This window comes from Halichoerus grypus, chromosome 9 (genome assembly GCF_964656455.1).
Source record: "Halichoerus grypus chromosome 9, mHalGry1.hap1.1, whole genome shotgun sequence".
Taxonomy (NCBI): domain Eukaryota; kingdom Metazoa; phylum Chordata; class Mammalia; order Carnivora; family Phocidae; genus Halichoerus; species Halichoerus grypus.
The window spans coordinates 84,086,597-84,103,761 of NC_135720.1; the positions used below are offsets into that span (position 1 = coordinate 84,086,597).

Genomic DNA, 17,165 nt, shown 5'->3' on the forward strand with positions numbered 1-17,165 from the left:
CCCTGCAGCTGGGGGCCAGAGAGAGGATCTTTTACCCTCTCCGCCTTTGTCCCCTCACTCCCCACCCTAGGTCTCCCGAGTTTTCCGCACGTGAATGGGGTTTCCTGGCTGATCTCTAAAGACCTTGCAGTATTTCAGAAAGCTACGAGCGCGCGGAGATCAGCGAACGAGCATCCAGCCCTTCCCGCAGGTCGTGCAGCCCCGCGGGGACCCTCCTCCCGCTCCTCCGGCGGTGCAGCAGCCGCCTATAGAGCTAGCTCTCGGGGCCGTCAGCGGCAGACCCCGCGGAGAGCCGGGGCCCCCCTCGCAGCCCCTCTCGGCCAGTAGCAGCGCTGCTGTCTTCCCACAGGAGGGAGGACTGGGAGGACGCTGGAGTCTGCAGCGCCCCCGCCCCCTCGCTTTTTCTTTCTTTCCTTGCTTTGGGATCTTGCTGCCGGAGCCGGGAGAGGGTCTGAGAAGACAAGCGAGAAGGACCGGAGTGCAGGCTTCCGCTGCGGCGCGCGAGCAGAGCTGGGGGCACAACATCTGCGGCGTCCCCTCCCGGTCCTCGCCCACCCGGCTGGGATGTGATCCAGGAAAGCCCTCAGCGCCTGCCTCCCGCCCTCGAAGGTGCCCCCCCAGAGAGCTCATTGGGAGCACACCGCTGGAGTCCCTTTGGCCGCAGCGCCACGGGACGGGAGTGGCAAGGAGTCCTGGGGCTGGTTCCCAGCACCCACTCTTCAGAAAGAGCGGCGGGGGATCACCGCTTTCCTGGCGCCCCGCGCAACTCCGGGGCGAGCAGCGCGCGGCTGGACAGAGTCCCGCTTCCCGCCGACTCGCGGGGATTGGGGGACGGCGTCTGCCCTGCACTCCCTGTAGCCCTAGCTTCTCGGCACCTGCGCCGATCTCCCACGCCAGGGGCCTGAGCCCCGCGGCTCTCGGCCCCCGCAGCATCCTCAGACCCCATGGAGAACGCGCCCGCCGCGGCTTCCTGAGTGCGGGCGCCGCCGCCGTCCAAACTGCGCGCTGGGGTCCTCCATCTCGCCCCTCTTAGGGGCGTCCGAGAGGCCAGCGAAGAGTGCACCATGAAGTCCGTGCTGTTCAGCCGCTTCTTCATCCTCCTGCCCTGGATCCTAATCGTCATCATCATGCTCGACGTGGACACGCGCAGGCCCGCGCCCCCGCTCACCCCGCGCCCCTACTTTTCTCCCTACGTGGTGGGCCGCGGGGGTGCCCGACTCCCGCTCCGCAGGGGCGGCCCCGACAGCAGCCCCGGGCGCGGCTGGCAGAAGCGCAACGAGTCGCGGCCACAAGCACGGCCGCGGCCCGAGCCGCCTCTGCCCACCATCTATGCCATCACGCCCACCTACAGCCGCCCGGTGCAGAAAGCCGAGCTGACCCGTCTGGCCAACACTTTCCGCCAGGTGGCGCAGCTGCACTGGATCCTGGTGGAGGACGCGGCGGCGCGCAGCGAGCTGGTGAGCCGCTTCCTGGCGCGGGCCGGGCTGCCCAGCACGCACCTGCACGTGCCCACACCGCGGCGCTACAAGAGGCCCGGATTGCCGCGCGCCACGGAGCAGCGTAACGCGGGTCTCGCCTGGCTGCGCCAGAGGCACCAGCATCAGCGCGCGCAGCCCGGGGTGCTCTTCTTCGCCGACGACGACAACACCTACAGTTTGGAGCTGTTTCAGGAGGTAGCGGCCGGCCCGCCCCAGCTTGGGAGGGGGGCGGGTGGGAGCGGGGGCGCGCAGGAGGGGCTTCGGGGCCGGCCGGGCTGCGGCTGCACTTGTGAGTTCTCACTTTTCCGTACTCCCATTCGGGACTACAGGTGGAGCGCTCCTCGCGGGCAGCCTGCAGCTTCCCCTGGCCCTGGCGTGTTTACGCTGGCCTTGGGGGTGGAGAGTGGACGAGAGGACCGCTGTGGCTCAAGGGAGGGAGTGTGTGACCAGGGGCTTCGCAGTCCACCTGGTCTTGAGATTGAGCCGAGGGAGTAGCACAGGTGAGGCGCGAGGCTGTTTCCAGGAACGAGGCTCTGGCTGGCTTGAGGATGGAGCCCAGATGGCAGAGAGAGTCGCAGGGCGAGGCACGCTGTCCGGAACAGGTCGCGGAGGGACCCAGGTCCCTGGGCAGGCGGGCTTGGTGTATTCTCGAGTCTAGAACCATACAGGGAGGAAGGTGGAGATGGTGACTAAAAATCATCCCAGAGACAAATTTCTTTCTTACAGCCCGCTGGCACGGAAATGGTTAGAGTGAAAACAGTGACTTCTCCAGGGTGTCGGTGTGGGGGGGTCCAACCTCTTTCTCTTCCTGCACCCCACAAAAGCCCTTTCTGATTCTGAAGATTGCCTCTTTTTCAAGGAAAACCTCTGGTAAATGAGTTGAGACTGTTGTGCCCTGTGGTTGTCTTTCTGCCGCCCGAATTATGAGGAAGACAGCCCCATTCTTTTTCTGAGCTTTTCTCTAAGGCCTCTCTTGGGCAAGTTAGCCAGGCCACTCTTGCACCTGCCCATTGCATCCTGGTGCTCCCTGTGAGGTCCTGGGTGCAGCACGGTCCCCTGCCGCCTAAATGGGTCTTTTCCCTTGGAAGGCCACTCATGCACAGAGCCAGCAGGGGGTTAGGACAGGTTTTACTTCTTGAGGCTGGTATTTTGCAGTCTGTGTGTGTTCTGTGAATGAGTCCGGATTGCATGGTTTTCACTATTCTTCCTTATACACAAAGATACCTGGGGGAAAAAAACAAAAACAAAAACTTGGGATTCTTTGACACTTGGTGGGACTTGCTTTCCTTTATCCCAAATTCCTTGACCTCCTGCTTCTGAGACTCCATCACAGCCCCCACCCTGCCAAGTAAACTGGACAATGTGTGTGTCTAGTAAACATAAACGCCCCACAACTTCATCCTAATATCTGTTTGGCTTTCTTAACCTCAGGACAGAGTGACTTTATACCCTTTCAGTTTAATTTTTCTGCCTATGTGGCTTTTGAGAATCCATTTTTTAAGGGCAGTTGCCACCTTCATTTCTATTCATCCTCTCCTTCATGAATAAAAGGACCAGTAATCGCTTTCCATCCTTTCTTCAACTTTTTGCAATGTAGGGCTTTCTTTCCATGTTCCTTCAGAAGAAATAGATAAGCTTGACATTGTAGGGGGTAGTCTTTATTATAACCAAGATCAGAGAGAGAATCTGATTTTTCTTTAAGTTGGGCTTCAGTTTTGATCCTGCTTACATACTCTTTCCCCAAAGATACGGTGGTTTGTATTCTGAAGCAAAGACCTTTACATTTCAATACACCATAATTTTAAACTTCAAAGTTTTTTTTATTATTATTTTTTACCCTTGGAGGTTGCCTCGGAACTTGGAAGTTGCCTTACTTGGAAGTTGCCTTACCTGTAGAAATGTGTGGTCTTGGCATACGTAATGCACATCATTATTAATAAACTTTTTAGGGGGATGGGCTGTGAAGGGGGAGTGGTTTTTTGGTTTATCTCCAGGTTCTAGCGCATTGGTGTGAAGGGTTAGATGAGTGCGAGAGCTGGTGTTCCAGGCAGTGAAACAATGGAGCCCAGTCTTTCTTTGATGCTTCCCAAACTGAAAGGAAGGCTTGTTGGTGGGGGATATTAAAGCAGCAAGAGAAAAACCCAGTAGATTTTTTCATTGGTCCATTGGAAAAAGAGAGAGAAAGAATATAAAGGAGGAGAGGGTGAGGAGGAAAAATAGTAGTGGCCCAGAGGAAACTATAAAGGGTAAAACATGCAAAACTTATAAGACACTAAAATTTTGTGCAGTAGGAAGTAATGAAAAAAAAATCAAACTTAATTTAAGAGCACGTGCAACTCTTTTTTATGGAGAGGTGCCAAGTGGTACAAAATATACGACAGAAGGACTGTTTAAAGAACGTCATACACATGATACATTTGGAATTGAAATTCTGTAGCTTCCAGAGGCCACTCGCAGACAGTAATTTCAAGACTAGTCCCTTTCTCCACCACCTCTCATCCTCCCTCACACACAGTGTTTTTGGACAGAGTGGGCATCTGTTCACCATGCATATATGTTGATACATTCAGTTTTCCTTTTTGCCACGCATTCTTTTCCTTGTAAGGCGAGCGATATTGAACTCTCTAAACAGGTTAGTGGGATTTATGCATCCTTGGATTTGTGCAGTAATGGGATGGTCTACCTTATACCCGTTCTAAGATTAATGATTCCATGTGGATTATAGTCTAGACATTGCTCTCTTGGAGAACAGGTAGGACTAGATAAAACATCTAAAAACTGCAACTCCTTGGGGGAAGGGAAGATGCTGGTAAAGGATGCTGTAGAGGCGAGGCGTATAGATCTCAGTCCTCCATATTGTGCATACACACAAATTAGTTTTTAAGTAATTCACAGTACTTGAGAGAATGTCCCAAGTCAGGCTTCATCTTTTATTCATAGTGCTTCTAATTTCCATGGTTGATGTTAATGTAGATAAGATAAAAGGAGGAAAATGAACCAGGTACAAATTAGCTCGCTAAGCATTGGCTGCAAATGAAGGAAACTAAAAGATGAAAGGTCTCCAAATTAAATTAAAGGCGCAACAGGCAATCTGTGTTCAATTATTCCTCCCTGGTAACTGGAGAGCTGCTTTCTTCTTCCATACAGCTAACTGATGTTCAGCCTCCCCTCTCAACTGAGCTGTGCTGCCAGGAAGGAAATATTTGCATCGAAATAGTGCTACCTTAGCAGCCAAATCCACTTGCAAATGAAGCTCTGGGGGGAGTGGTAGCCACAGAAACTGGACTGTCGTTTGGAGGAGATGGACAGGGTTTTTCCGGTTTGCAGTATCCCAGCAGGTCCTTCTGCTCTCCCTGTGGCACGGAGGGTTTTAGCCTACAGATGTAGTGCAGATAATCCTGCCTGCCCGAGCACCCTCTCATCTGTCTAACCCCCCCCCCCGGAAAAGCTTCTTTGTGAAGGATTTAAGCTACTTTAATACAAGCCGCAACTGCAGATAAATGTGGCTCTCTATCTAGTTATATTTTCAATAACACTATTGATGAGACTTCCATTCTTCGCCAGAAAACCTTCCAGTGTTTCCTGAGTTTAAAGCTGACGCTTTTCAGGTGAAGTTGCTTTCACCTTTGGAAATCAATTGAATCGAAAGGTTAAAAAACAGTCCTTTCCCAGCAAGAAGAAAAAACTTTAAAATTTTTAACTTTAAATTTAATGAGCAAAGACTGGAAGACAGGCCAGCCGTGAGACACTTAAGGGGGGGGGGTGGGTGAAAGGACTCAGTTAATGAGAAGGCACCTTGAAGATGCTTTCTGGCAAGCAGTGAACTAAAGACGCCCTTTGTTTCGATTTTTCTGTTGGGTGCAGTTAAGCTATTTGTGTGCTGAGCAGGTGGAGGAGTCGAGGTTTAATTTTCTGTCTCGTTCTTTTCCTGAAGCATCAGTACGCTCCCCTCTTTATATGCAGCTTGTTAGAGCCACAATCCAAAGGATATTCAAATTTACAGTGTTTGGCACTTCCCCCCAAGTAGTAAATTCTGCCTGTGTTTCTTGAAAGGAGACCAGAGATCTACCTTTACTTTTACCTTTGATACTGTTACTTAGTGTAGGGTAATTATCTTTTCGAAGTGAAGAAACCTAAAAGAATCTCTTAGGTGTAGCATAAAATGACTCTTTTACCTGAAATGTGCCCTTTGTGTTTTATTTCTCCCCATCTAAAACCATATTAATAATCCTGTTGTAGGGCTGATAAAACATGAGAATTTTCTAAAACTGCAGCCAATTTTCTTAGTCTGTCAGTGTTAAATCTCAAGATTTTCTGTGTTCTCCCTGGGTGTACAGTACTTGGGTTAGGGCTAATTTTTGAGTTTTCTATGAAGACCAGTTTTCATTTGGATTTTGAGATTTTAATGGACCAGAAATAACAATTTGGGTTTAAAAGACATTCTCTCTACTGCCTCTTCTTGTTGTCCTCTTCCATCATTCTTTGTCCCCCAACCTACTTTTCACTGATTATCCTTTCTCATGAATAGGCATGAAGACATGCCTGGATTATTGTTTGGTGCAATGAACGTGTGTCTTTTAAACATTTAGACTCTTGTCTCCTTCTTGGAAACTATAGTGGGTGACTCCATTTTCTTCTGTCTCCTCCCCTTGCCTCTAAATTACAAGCTGGTAAATTTTCTCTTGTGTGAACAGTAATGGAATAGTAATTGCTTTTAAGGCATGCTACAAAAGCAAAATAGAAGAACCAAAGGCAATGGTCTTATTCATTAACTATTCCAGGTGGTATTCAAGTAGTGCTTTTTTTTTTTTTTTTTGGTACAGAATTCAATAATGTTCAGATATGTCTGTTCAAACATTTTGAAGTCTGAGGAAATATTTGCTCAATCCATATAGTTAACACATTATATACTTGATTTGCAATGCTGTTGAAGCATGATATTTAAGTTTTGCATGGATCTCAAGTCCTCCCTCCAAAACACAAACTTGTTACACCAGTCCGTAGGTAGGTAGGTAAATAGGTAGGTTTAGAACAGATTTCCAATTCACAACAATAAATGAAGATAATCCATTGTTCATGCCTGGTAGTTCTTGTGCATAATTTAAAATAAGTGTTAAAATACTCTTTCCCATGGGTACAGGCAGAATGCAGTTGACATCAGTTGAGCACTTCACTATGGGCCAGGAACCACCCTTAGGGTTTTATGTGTTTTAACTTCTTTGTTCCTCGCAACAGCCCCTGAGGTAGGTACTGGTATGTTCCTATTCTTTCATCCTACTGCTGATATTTAGGTCTGAGCATAGTACTTTGGTGACCACAGAGATTTTTAAAAGTGCAGCAGGAATCTAATATAGTCATTTACTCTGACTGGTATAATTGGCATCCTTATTTCATAGTTGAGTAGAAATGCCTGGAAGTAACTTGAACAGGTCATGCAGCTGTTCAGAGACAGAATTTGGAGCCCAAGTCCTCTGGTTCTAGAGTCTGCCCCCCCCTTTTTTTTTTTTTAAGATGTATTTATTCCAGGGGCGGGGCAGAGGGGGAGAGAGCTGGAGCCCAGCACGGGGGCTCCATCTTACGACCCTGAGATCACCACCTGAGTCAAAACCAAGAGTTGGACGCTTAACGGACTGGCACTTGGCATTACCCAGGTGCCCCTAGAGCCTGCGTTTTTGACCGTCCTGAGGCTTATCTCATTTAACATGTACAGTCGGATGGAAATATGCCAGTGTGGTAAATAAAGCATTTGATCAACAGGAGTATTTATTTCTTTTAAAAGACTTATTTATTTTAGAAAAAGAGAGTGGGGGAAGGGGCAGAGGGAGAGAATCTCAAGCAGACTCCCCGCTGAGCCCAGAGCTCAAGGCAGGGCTTGATCTCACAACCCTGAGATTATGACCTGAGCTGAAATCAAGAGTCAGATGCTTAACCGGGGGAACCACCCAGGTGCCCCTCAACAGGAATATTCTAACATTGTTGCTGTCTCCTGCCACACTTAATCTCAGGTCTGTCTTCTTGGACATATCAACTTCTAATTTTCCTTTTCGGCCTTTTTTTCCCCTAATATCATTTGATCTTACGAACATTTTATTTCATTTCACATTATCTCATTTATAGCCCATTGGATTTTTAGATTTTTTTTTTTTCAAGTCAGGTGAAAACTGCTAAGTTAGTATATAAACTGTAATCTTTTATATATATATAAAATGTTTGCTTTTATATATATAATAATATGTGTGCTTTTTAAAACTATTCTTGTGAACAAGAAAGGATCATTTCTGCAAGAAGATAAAACATTAAAATTAATTTTTTCCCTCACCTGATAGATATACATCAGCAACTATAGCTACTGAGCACATACCTTTTCAGGACAGGCAGAATTGAATGGAAGAAGAATTGTTGGGGTAGAATGGGTGTCAGGGACAGTACTGAATTATTTCATGTGGCAGGAGCTGGGTGCCCAAGTCAGTCTGAGCTGAAGCTCATGCAGGATACAGACAGCCGCTGGTTGCTCTCTCCCACGGAGGCTGAGGCGGCTCCTTCCTGGAACACAAAGATGTACTTGTAGGAACCTCCAGCCAGTGTGCTGGTCATGCTGGCTGCTGATGGTCCGCACTGTGAGGTGCACCAGACTGGTCACTTGTTGACAGAAGGCTTAATTTTCTTGTCTGTTATTTTTTGGGGGCCTAGGAATTTCCCTGGATTAAAAATAAAATGAATAAATCATTGGTTGAGTCTTTTTGCATGTTAGGAAAACCTTGGAGATGTCTGTGCTGAGGAGGGTGATCAGGTTCTCTACCTGATCTTATTTGGTCATTTGGTCTTTTCTTCAAAATAACTGAAAACTTAAAAGTTCTTTTTTTCCCCCCCAATCTCCAGCAGTGGAAAGAGAACTTTAAATAGTAATGTATGTTACATGCAGAAACTAAGACCTTCGTTCCTTCATTCTGAAAGGCAGGTATTTATAAATTGTATCTTCACATTGAGAAGATATTTGAATATAATTAGTATGCGTTCTCCTCCACTTGACAAATGTTAATTGAGCATCTACTGTGTGCTAGGCACTGTGCTTTGTCAAGGCAGGGCGTAATACAGCTGCGAACAGAGAGGGTGCCTCCCAGTCCTCACAGATCGAGTGTCTGGACTAAATATGCGTGCTAGGATCAGTGCCTGTTGAGAGAAATGCAGATGCCCGGGAGTGTAGAGCATAGACAGCTAATGGGGTTGTAGGTTGTAATGTGGAGTGATTGTAGAAGTGACCTCTGAGCTGAGACCTAAAGGATGATGGGGCCTAGTGGGTGACAGGGCAGGGGAGGGAGCCATAGTTAAGAACCTGAGCGAAGAGGGTGTGCGAATATCCAGAGAACAGAAAGGTGTCCTTGACGAGAGGGGATGGGATGGAGGAGTAGGCCCCCGCGGCCCCATCTTCTGCATGCCAAGTGAGATACTTAGTTCTGGGGGAAGCGTTAGCATCTCTTCCCAAGCCTGTCCTATAAAGAAAAGAAGTCTTCATTTTTTGTGTGTAAATCCGTGGCTTTGAAGAGTGTGTACATAGCAGTGCAAGTACTATGCTTTCATTTTTTCCCATCTGGTTTTCAGATCACCCATCAGGCAAATCTTTGGCTTTTAACTTTTTAAACAGAAGTTAGATAAGGGTGGGGGGAGTAAGTTAGTAGAAAAACTATGTATAAGTATCTGTTCATCTAGTTGTTCCAAGGAAGTGGTATTGTAGACTGTTATGGATTCTTTTATAGTGCCTAACATCACATTATATAATGTGGTATATGTATTTCAGTTGACCATTTCTCCCACTACAATCTAAACTCCATAAGGGTAGGCATTTTCTTTTGTTCATTGTTGTATCTTTAGTGCTCAAAGCAGAGCCTGCCATGTAGTAAATGCTCATTAAATATTTGTTGAATAAGTGAATGAATTATAGGGAGATTAGAAGCTGAGGGGCTCTCTTACAGAAGGAATCTGTTCCTAGAAAGGAGCCCTGAACAGAGATTGTTGGTCAGATAACACTTTTGAAGTCTGTGTTATGTGTCTAGGATTATATTGAGCCTTTTAAATAGTGACTTTTTTAAGAAAAATGCTTGGGGTTTTTTTTGTGTGTGTGTCTGAAAACATCCTTATTTCACCTTCATTCTTTTTTTTTTTTTTTTAAGATATTATTTGAGGGCGCCTGGGTGGCTCAGTCGTTAAGCGTCTGCCTTCGGCTCAGGTCATGATCCCAGGGTCCTGGGATCGAGCCCCACATCGGGCTCCTTGCTCAGCGGGGAGCCTGCTTCTCCCTCTCCCTCTACCCCCCCCCCCCCCCCGGCTTGTGCTGTCTCTCTCTCATGCTCTCTCTCTCTGAAATAAATAAAATATTTAAAAAAAGATTTTATTATTTGAGAGTGAGAGGGCTCGAGAGAGTATGAGTCGGGGGAGGAGCAGAGGGACAGGGAGAAGCAGGCTCCCCCCTGAGCAGGGAGCTGTGAGAATGCTGCTGTTTACCCACTGAGCCACCCAGGTGCCCCGTAAATAGTAACTTAAAGATAAATGTGGCCCCTATGCTGACTCTAAGAGCTTTCACGCTAAAAAGGGGAGAGATAAGGCCCGTGAATATTTGCATATGTAGCAGAGCATTCCTGGCAAAGCCCGTTCAGAGGGCAGGAGGTAGTGAAGGTGCTTGTGAACCAGTTGAGTGTTAGGCGTCTTCACACTGGAGGCCGGTGGGGAGCTCAGGTAGGAACTTGGGAGTTAAAGAGCCCTGTGTTCAAATGCAGCTTTACCGCTCAGTGGTTGCATGATTTTGGCAAGAGCTGCCTGCCTCATCGGACTGCTATTTAAGTACTGACCTATTGGCAAGTTACAAGTATTGTTTCCCTTGTTCTCCTCTGTGGGTGACTGCCCCCGTTGAGAGGTATGTATCAAGTCGCTGCCGCACGGTTTCGTTAGATGTCTCTACTCCGTTCCTGAGATCTGGGTGTGTTTCTGGGGCCAGGAGGAGGTGCAGGCGCCTGACTTTACCAAATTAGTCTGTACCCAAGTGGAACTACATGAACTGGGTGTTACCAGAGGGATTAGAGGGACAAGAGTTAAACGGGGCTTATCTACAAAGAGTCCTGGGAGGATGCGAGAGAGTAAAAAGCATCTTAAAGGACATTTTAGGTTGAGAGGAGGTGGAAGGCTGATTCTCCTGTGGGTTAGGAGGTCTGAAGCTGATTAATGTGTGCATGAGAGCTAGGAAGTTGGCCCGTATGTAGCTCAGACCAGGTCCTAGGAGTGATTTTTAGCTCCTTGGCAGTCCTAGGACCCAGCTTGGTCCCAGAGCATGTTGCAAGATAGGTTATTTCTGGCATGAATGAATGAATCAGAGATAGTATGTTACAAAGGAGAGGGCAGATTAAAGGGAAGAATGCAATGAATCTATTTTTAAAGCACATGACTAGAAGCAATAGCTTGATTTTTGAGGTCATTTGCTAGGGATGGGAAGGTCAGGAGAATTCCTCTTTCCAGCACCTACTGTTGCAGAAGGCAGAGAGGATCCCTTTTGACAGTCTCACCTTGTGCCCAGCACCCTCCAGCCTTAACTGGGACACTGAGCTGGCCTTCAGCTGACTGGCAGTTATTGGGAAGTCAACCCTGAGCTTGTTTCTCTTTTTTCAAACATTGCTTACATTTTCATAAGTAAAAAGCTTACAAAGCTTTTGAAGCTTATTTCCTGCCAGAATTGGGAATGTAGCAGTTGGAGTGTGGTGTGTGTGTGTTTACCCACAGGGTCGTGTGGGGAGTGTGTGTGTGGTGTGTGTGTGTGTGTGTGTGTGTGTGTGTTTACCCACAGGGTCCCCTCATTGCCTCCTTGCCTGCAAATGCTATGAGTACTCTCCCAGTTCTTTCTTCATAGACCCTGCACCCTCCACATCAGTATCTTACAAGAATTGTGGTCACACCCAGGGATCTGGTGCAGTGATCCTCACCATTTTCTGTTCGCATAACTCCTAAAAGAACTTAGTAAAATTATACACTCTCTAGGATGTTTTCAAATTGATGTCTAAATTTTTTAAATCACTTAAAATAGTTGCAGAGCATGTAAGTTAGTGAATTATAAATACATTTATTAATGAAAAAATACATACAGTGGATATTATAAAAACTATAACAGTTTTATACTCAACATTGATAGGCTTTTCAGTAACATCTGGAAATTTTATTTTGTTCCTTTTTCTATTTCCATTTTCCCTCAGAATTTTATCTTAGCATAATATTTTGAGGTTCAAGGTCCTTTATTGATCCTCTAGTCACACATATCTGCAGTAACAAAAATGATTATAGATAGAATTAAAAATTTTTTTTAGAGATTTTATTTATTTGACAGAGAGATATAGCGAGAGAGGGAACACAAGCAGGGGGAGTGGGACAGGGAGAAGCAGGCTTCCTGCCGAGCAGGGAGCCCGATGCGGGGCTCGATCCCAGGACCCTGGGATCATGACCTGAGCTGAAGGCAGACACTTAACGACTGAGCCACCCAGGCACCCCTAGAATTTAAATTAAAAAAAAAAAATTCCTATGGCTATAAACTAAGGTCTTAAAAATTCTTTAAGATTGAGTTAACAGTACAATTAGTAGCAGTAAACAAGTAATCAAAACAACATAAATGTCATGCATATGAGTACATATCATTTTTGTAAAATTGTTACTCATTTGTAATAAAAAACCCATAAATGTTGCCAGTTTGGATAATTAACTCTTAAGCATAAAAGCTACGTTTATTGGAAATTGGATTCTTAATGATATGGTTGGAGCATTTTATTGTTGCTATCTATTCACTGATGAATATTACTGATTGCCAGAAAGAGATAGGGTTTAACATAATTCTGTTCTTGTTAGGTCAACCTTGTCTACATAAAGAAATAAGATGGAAAGCATTTTCTTGTAGTGGTGTTCTTCAGTTTTTTGAACTCTCAAGCTCTAAGCAAAAACCATATGGTGATTTCTTAGCAAACAAATATTTAATGATCTATTGATGACATTAGGTCGCCTTCAATTTTGTTGAAAGCAAATAATTAGAAACCTCTTGTTTTCCAAAGGGATTTATTATTCATTCATTAAAGACATTAACTTTCTTAATAAAGACAACAATGTTTCTAATTACCTTTGTTTAGTGCCCTAGAGATTTGACCATGGTGGGACAGTGCATTTAATATGATTCATGGTGGGTGAGAAGTTGACCTTTTTCTGTGACGTGGGAGAAGAGCAGAGGGAAGAAGAACCTGCCCCTCTACCTGAGAATTGAGTTTTAGGAAAGCAAGTAAGAATGCTGAGGGTCTGAGAATTTATTCCCTTAAAGCTGTGTGCTCAAATATTACGTGGAGAGTCTTTATATATATTCAGACACCATGCACCCCAAGTCTGAAAACTGCAGTTTTGGTAGAAAGAGCACTAAGTTAGGAGCTGGAGAATGTGTGCTCATGACCTCAGGGGAACTGGACTAATGTTTTCTGATGGCTTGCTGTGGGCTAGGCCCTGCCCGAGTGTTTGGGTGTGTACGCTATTTAATTTTCATGGTATCTCTGAGGTAGGAACTATGCTATCTATCTTACAAATGAGGAAAAGCCCTAATATTCAGCTGCCTTACAGGGCCTGATACAAATGTAGGTAGGTGTTGTGACATTTAAATGAGCTGATATACCTGGAAAGTGGGCAAATAGGGCAACTTCCCTGTCCATTTGGACATGTGCTTCTATCAGAAGTTGGTGGCCACAGGAGCTGTGGAAAGGCTCCAGAAGGCAGAATGTCCGAAAACCCTGAGCCACCATGGCTGTACCAACCCTGACAGTCTCCGTGGCCTCACGATGCTGCTGTCAGCTGATGGGAATGGGAATTTAAGTATGATCCATGTGTGGATGTGTTGTTTATCATCTAAATAAACTTGGCATTGCAAGATTGAAATGCCAGTGTCATTTTTAAAGGTCAAATGACAGTTTGGGGATATTTTTATAACTTTGGAAAGTTCCTCAGCTACATCTGTTCACACTGGCAAAAGTTCTAGAGACCTCCCTGGGGAGTCTTTTTCTGTTGGGGGTGCTGCAACCTTGCTTTGCAGAAAAATTCTGTTATGCACAGTCATTGGAGCTGGTATTTGGAACTCCTGTTCTATTAATTGTTTTCATTTTTCTTGAATGGTTCTATTTAACTGTTTACCTTTCATTCCTGCTGGACATACTGAAAAGATAGGCTCTGTGATTTTTAACTTTTATGCTCTTGTTTTCCTCTTTAAGGAATTTTTTAAAGTTTTTCTTTAAATTCCAGTTAGTTACCATACAGTGTAATCCTAGCTTCAGGTGTACAATATAGTGATTCAACACTTCCATACATTACCCGGTGCTTGTCACAGCAGGTGCCCTCCTTAATCCCCATCACCTATGTCACCCATTCCCCCACCCACCTCCCCTCTGGTAACCATCAGTTTGCTCTCTCTTGTGAGGAATCTGTTTCTTGGTTTGCCTCTCTCTTTTTTCCCCTTTGCTCGTTTCTTTTGTTTCTTAAATTCCACATATTAGGAAATCATATGGTATTTGTCTTTCTCTGACTTAATTCGCTTAGTATTGTACTCTAGCTCCATCCACGTTGTTGCAAATGGCAAGATTTCATTTTTATGGCTAATAGTCCATTGTATGTATATACCACATCTTACTTATCTATTCATCAGTCAGTGGACACTTGGGCTGTTTCCGTAATTAGGCTAATGTAGGTAATGCTGCTATAAACATTGGGGTGCATGTATCCCTTTGAATTAGTATTTTCGTATTCTTTGGATAAATACCCAGTAGTGTGTGTGCTGGATTGTAGGGTAGTTCTATTTTTAACTTTTTGAGGAACCTCCATACTGTTTTCCAGAGTGGCTGTACCAGTTTGCATTCCCACCAACAGTGTAGGAGGGTCCCCCTTTCTTCGCATCCTTGCTGGCATCTGTTGTTTCCTGTGTTGTTGTTTTTAGCCATTCTGACAGGTGTGAGGTGGTATCTCATTGTAGTTTTGATCTGTATTTCCCTGATGATCAGTGATGATGAGCATTTTCTCATATGTCTGTTGGGCATCAGTATGTCGTCTTTGGAAAAATACCTACCCATGTCTTCTGCCCATTTTTAATTGGATTATTCATTTTTGGGTATTGAGTTTTAGCAGTTCTTTATATATCTTGGATACTCTTTATCAGATATGTCATTTGCAAATATCTTGTCCCATTCCAGAGATTGCCTTTTAGTTTTGTTGATTATTTCCTTCACTGTGCAGAAGCTTTTTATTTTCATGTAGTCCCAATAGTTTATTTTTGCTTTTGTTTCCCTTGCCTCAGGAGACATATCTAGAATAGAAGTTGCTATGGATGTCAAAGAGGTTCTCTTCTGTGTTCTCTTCTGATGCCCAGTGTTCTCTTCTAGGATTTTTATGGTTTCAGGTCTCACATTTAGGTCTTTCATCCATTTTGAATTTATTTTTGTGTTTGGTGTAAGAAAGTGGTCTAGTTTCATTCTTTTGGATGTTGCTGTCCAGTTTTCACATTATTTATTGAAGGGACTGTCTTTTTCCCATTGCATATTCTTTACAGCTTTGTCAAAGATTAGTTGACCACATAGTTCTGGGTTCATTTCTGGGTTTTCTATCTTGTTCCATTGATCTATGTGTCTGTTTTTGTGCCGGTACCATACTGTCTTGATCACTACAACTTTGTAATGTAACTGGAAGTCTGGAATTGTGATGCCTCTAGCTTTGCTTTTCTTTTTCAAGGTTCCTTTGGCTATTTGGAGTCCTTTCTGTTTCCATACAAATTTTAGGATTGTTTGTTCTAGCTCTGTGAAAGATGTTGTTGGTATTTTAATAGGGATTGCATTAAATGTGTAGATTGCTTTAGGTAGTATAGACATTTTAATAATTGTTATTCCAATCCATGAGCATGGTATGTCTTTGCATTTTTTGTGTCATCTCCTTTTTCTTTCATCACTGTTTTATAGTTTTCAGAGTATAGGTCTTTTACCTCTTTGGTTAGGTTTATTCCTGGGTATCTTACGGTTTTTGGTGCAATTGTAAATGGGATTGATTCCTTAATTTCTCTTTCTGCTGTTTCATTATTGGTGTATAGAAATGCAACTGATTCCTGTATATTGATTTTGTATCCTGTGACTTTACTGAATTTACCAGTTCTAGCAATTTTTTGGTGGAGTCTTTTGAGTTTTCTATATAGAGTATCATGTCATCTGCAAATAGTGGAAGTTTGACCTCTTCCTTGCTGATTTGGATGCTTTTTATTTCTTTTTGTTTTCTGATGGCTGTAGCTTGAACTTCCACTACTGTGTTAAATAACAGTGGTGAGATTGGACATATCTATTTGTTCCTGACCATAGAGGAAAAGCTGTCAGTTTTTTCCCATTGAGGATAATATTAGCTGTAGGTTTTTCATATATGGCCTTTATTATGTTGAAGTCATGTTCCCTCTAACCTACTTTGTTGAGGGTTTTTATCATGAACGGATGTATTACTTTGTCAAATGCTTTTTCAGCATCTATTAAAAGGATCATATAGTTCTTACCGTTTCTTTTATTAATGTTGTGTATCGCATTGATCAGTTTGAGTGTTGAGCCACCCTTGCAACCCAGGAATAAATCCCAGTTGATCATCGTTAATGATTTTTTTAATGCATTGCTGGATTTGGTCTGCTAGTATTTTATTGAGAATTTTTGCATCCATGTTCATTAGGGATACTGGCCTGTAGTTCTCTTTTTTAGTGGAGTCTTTATCTGGTTTTGGTATCTGAGTAATACTGGCCTCACAGGATGGATTTGGAAGTTTTGCTTCCTTTTGTATTTTTTGAAAGAGTTTGAGAAGAATAGGTATTAACTCTTCTTTAGATGTTTGGTAGAATTCACCTGTAAAGCCATCTGGCCCTGGACTTTTGATTGTTGGGGTTTTTAAATTACTGATATAATTTCTTTGCTGGTTTTTGGTCTGTTCAAGTTTTCTCTCTTCCTGTTTCAGTTTTGATAGGTTATATGGTTCTGGGAATTTATCCATTTCTTCCAGGTTGTCCAATTTGTTGGCATAGGTTTTCATAATCTTCTCTCATATTTGTTGTATTCTGTGGTGTTATTTCTCCTCATTTGTGATTTTATTTAACTTTTTTTTTTCTCTTTTCTTTTTGATAAGTGTATCTGGAGGTTTATCAATTTTATTACTTTTTTCAAAGAACCAGCTACTGGTTTCATTGGTCTATTGCTTTTGTAGTATCTATATCATTTATTTCTGCTTTAATCTTATTTTCTTCTTTCTGCTGGCTTTAGTCTTTGTTCTTTTTTTTTAGCTCCTTTAAGTGTAAGGTAATGTTATTTGAGATTTTTTTCACTTCTTGAGGTAGGCCTGTATTGCTAATACTTCCCTCTTAGGACTGCCTTTGATGCATCCCAAAGGTTTTAGACTGTTGTGTTTTCATTTTCATTTGTTCCCACATATTTTTTTTTTAATTTCTTCTTTGATTTCCTGGTTGAATCATTCATTGTTTAGTAGAATGTTTCACCTCCATGTATTTGTGGTCTTTCCAAATTTTTTCTTGTGGTTGATTTCTAGTGTCATAGCATTGTGGTCAGAAAAGGTGCAAGGTATGATTTCAGTCTTTTTGTATTTGTTGAGGCCTGATTTGTGACCTAATAT

The 17,165-nt window shown here is 43.8% G+C and overlaps 1 protein-coding gene across 1 annotated transcript in view; it reads left to right on the forward strand.

The window, feature by feature from the left end:
• The first annotated feature begins 201 nt into the window (after window positions 1-201).
• Window positions 202-17,165, forward strand: part of B3GAT2 (beta-1,3-glucuronyltransferase 2) — a 73,153-nt gene continuing 56,189 nt past the window's right edge. The window contains exon 1 of the mRNA XM_036067170.2: window positions 202-1,673. Coding sequence (XP_035923063.2) covers window positions 1,065-1,673 — 609 coding nt within the window. The 5' untranslated portion in view covers window positions 202-1,064. The remainder of the gene's footprint in view (window positions 1,674-17,165) is intronic.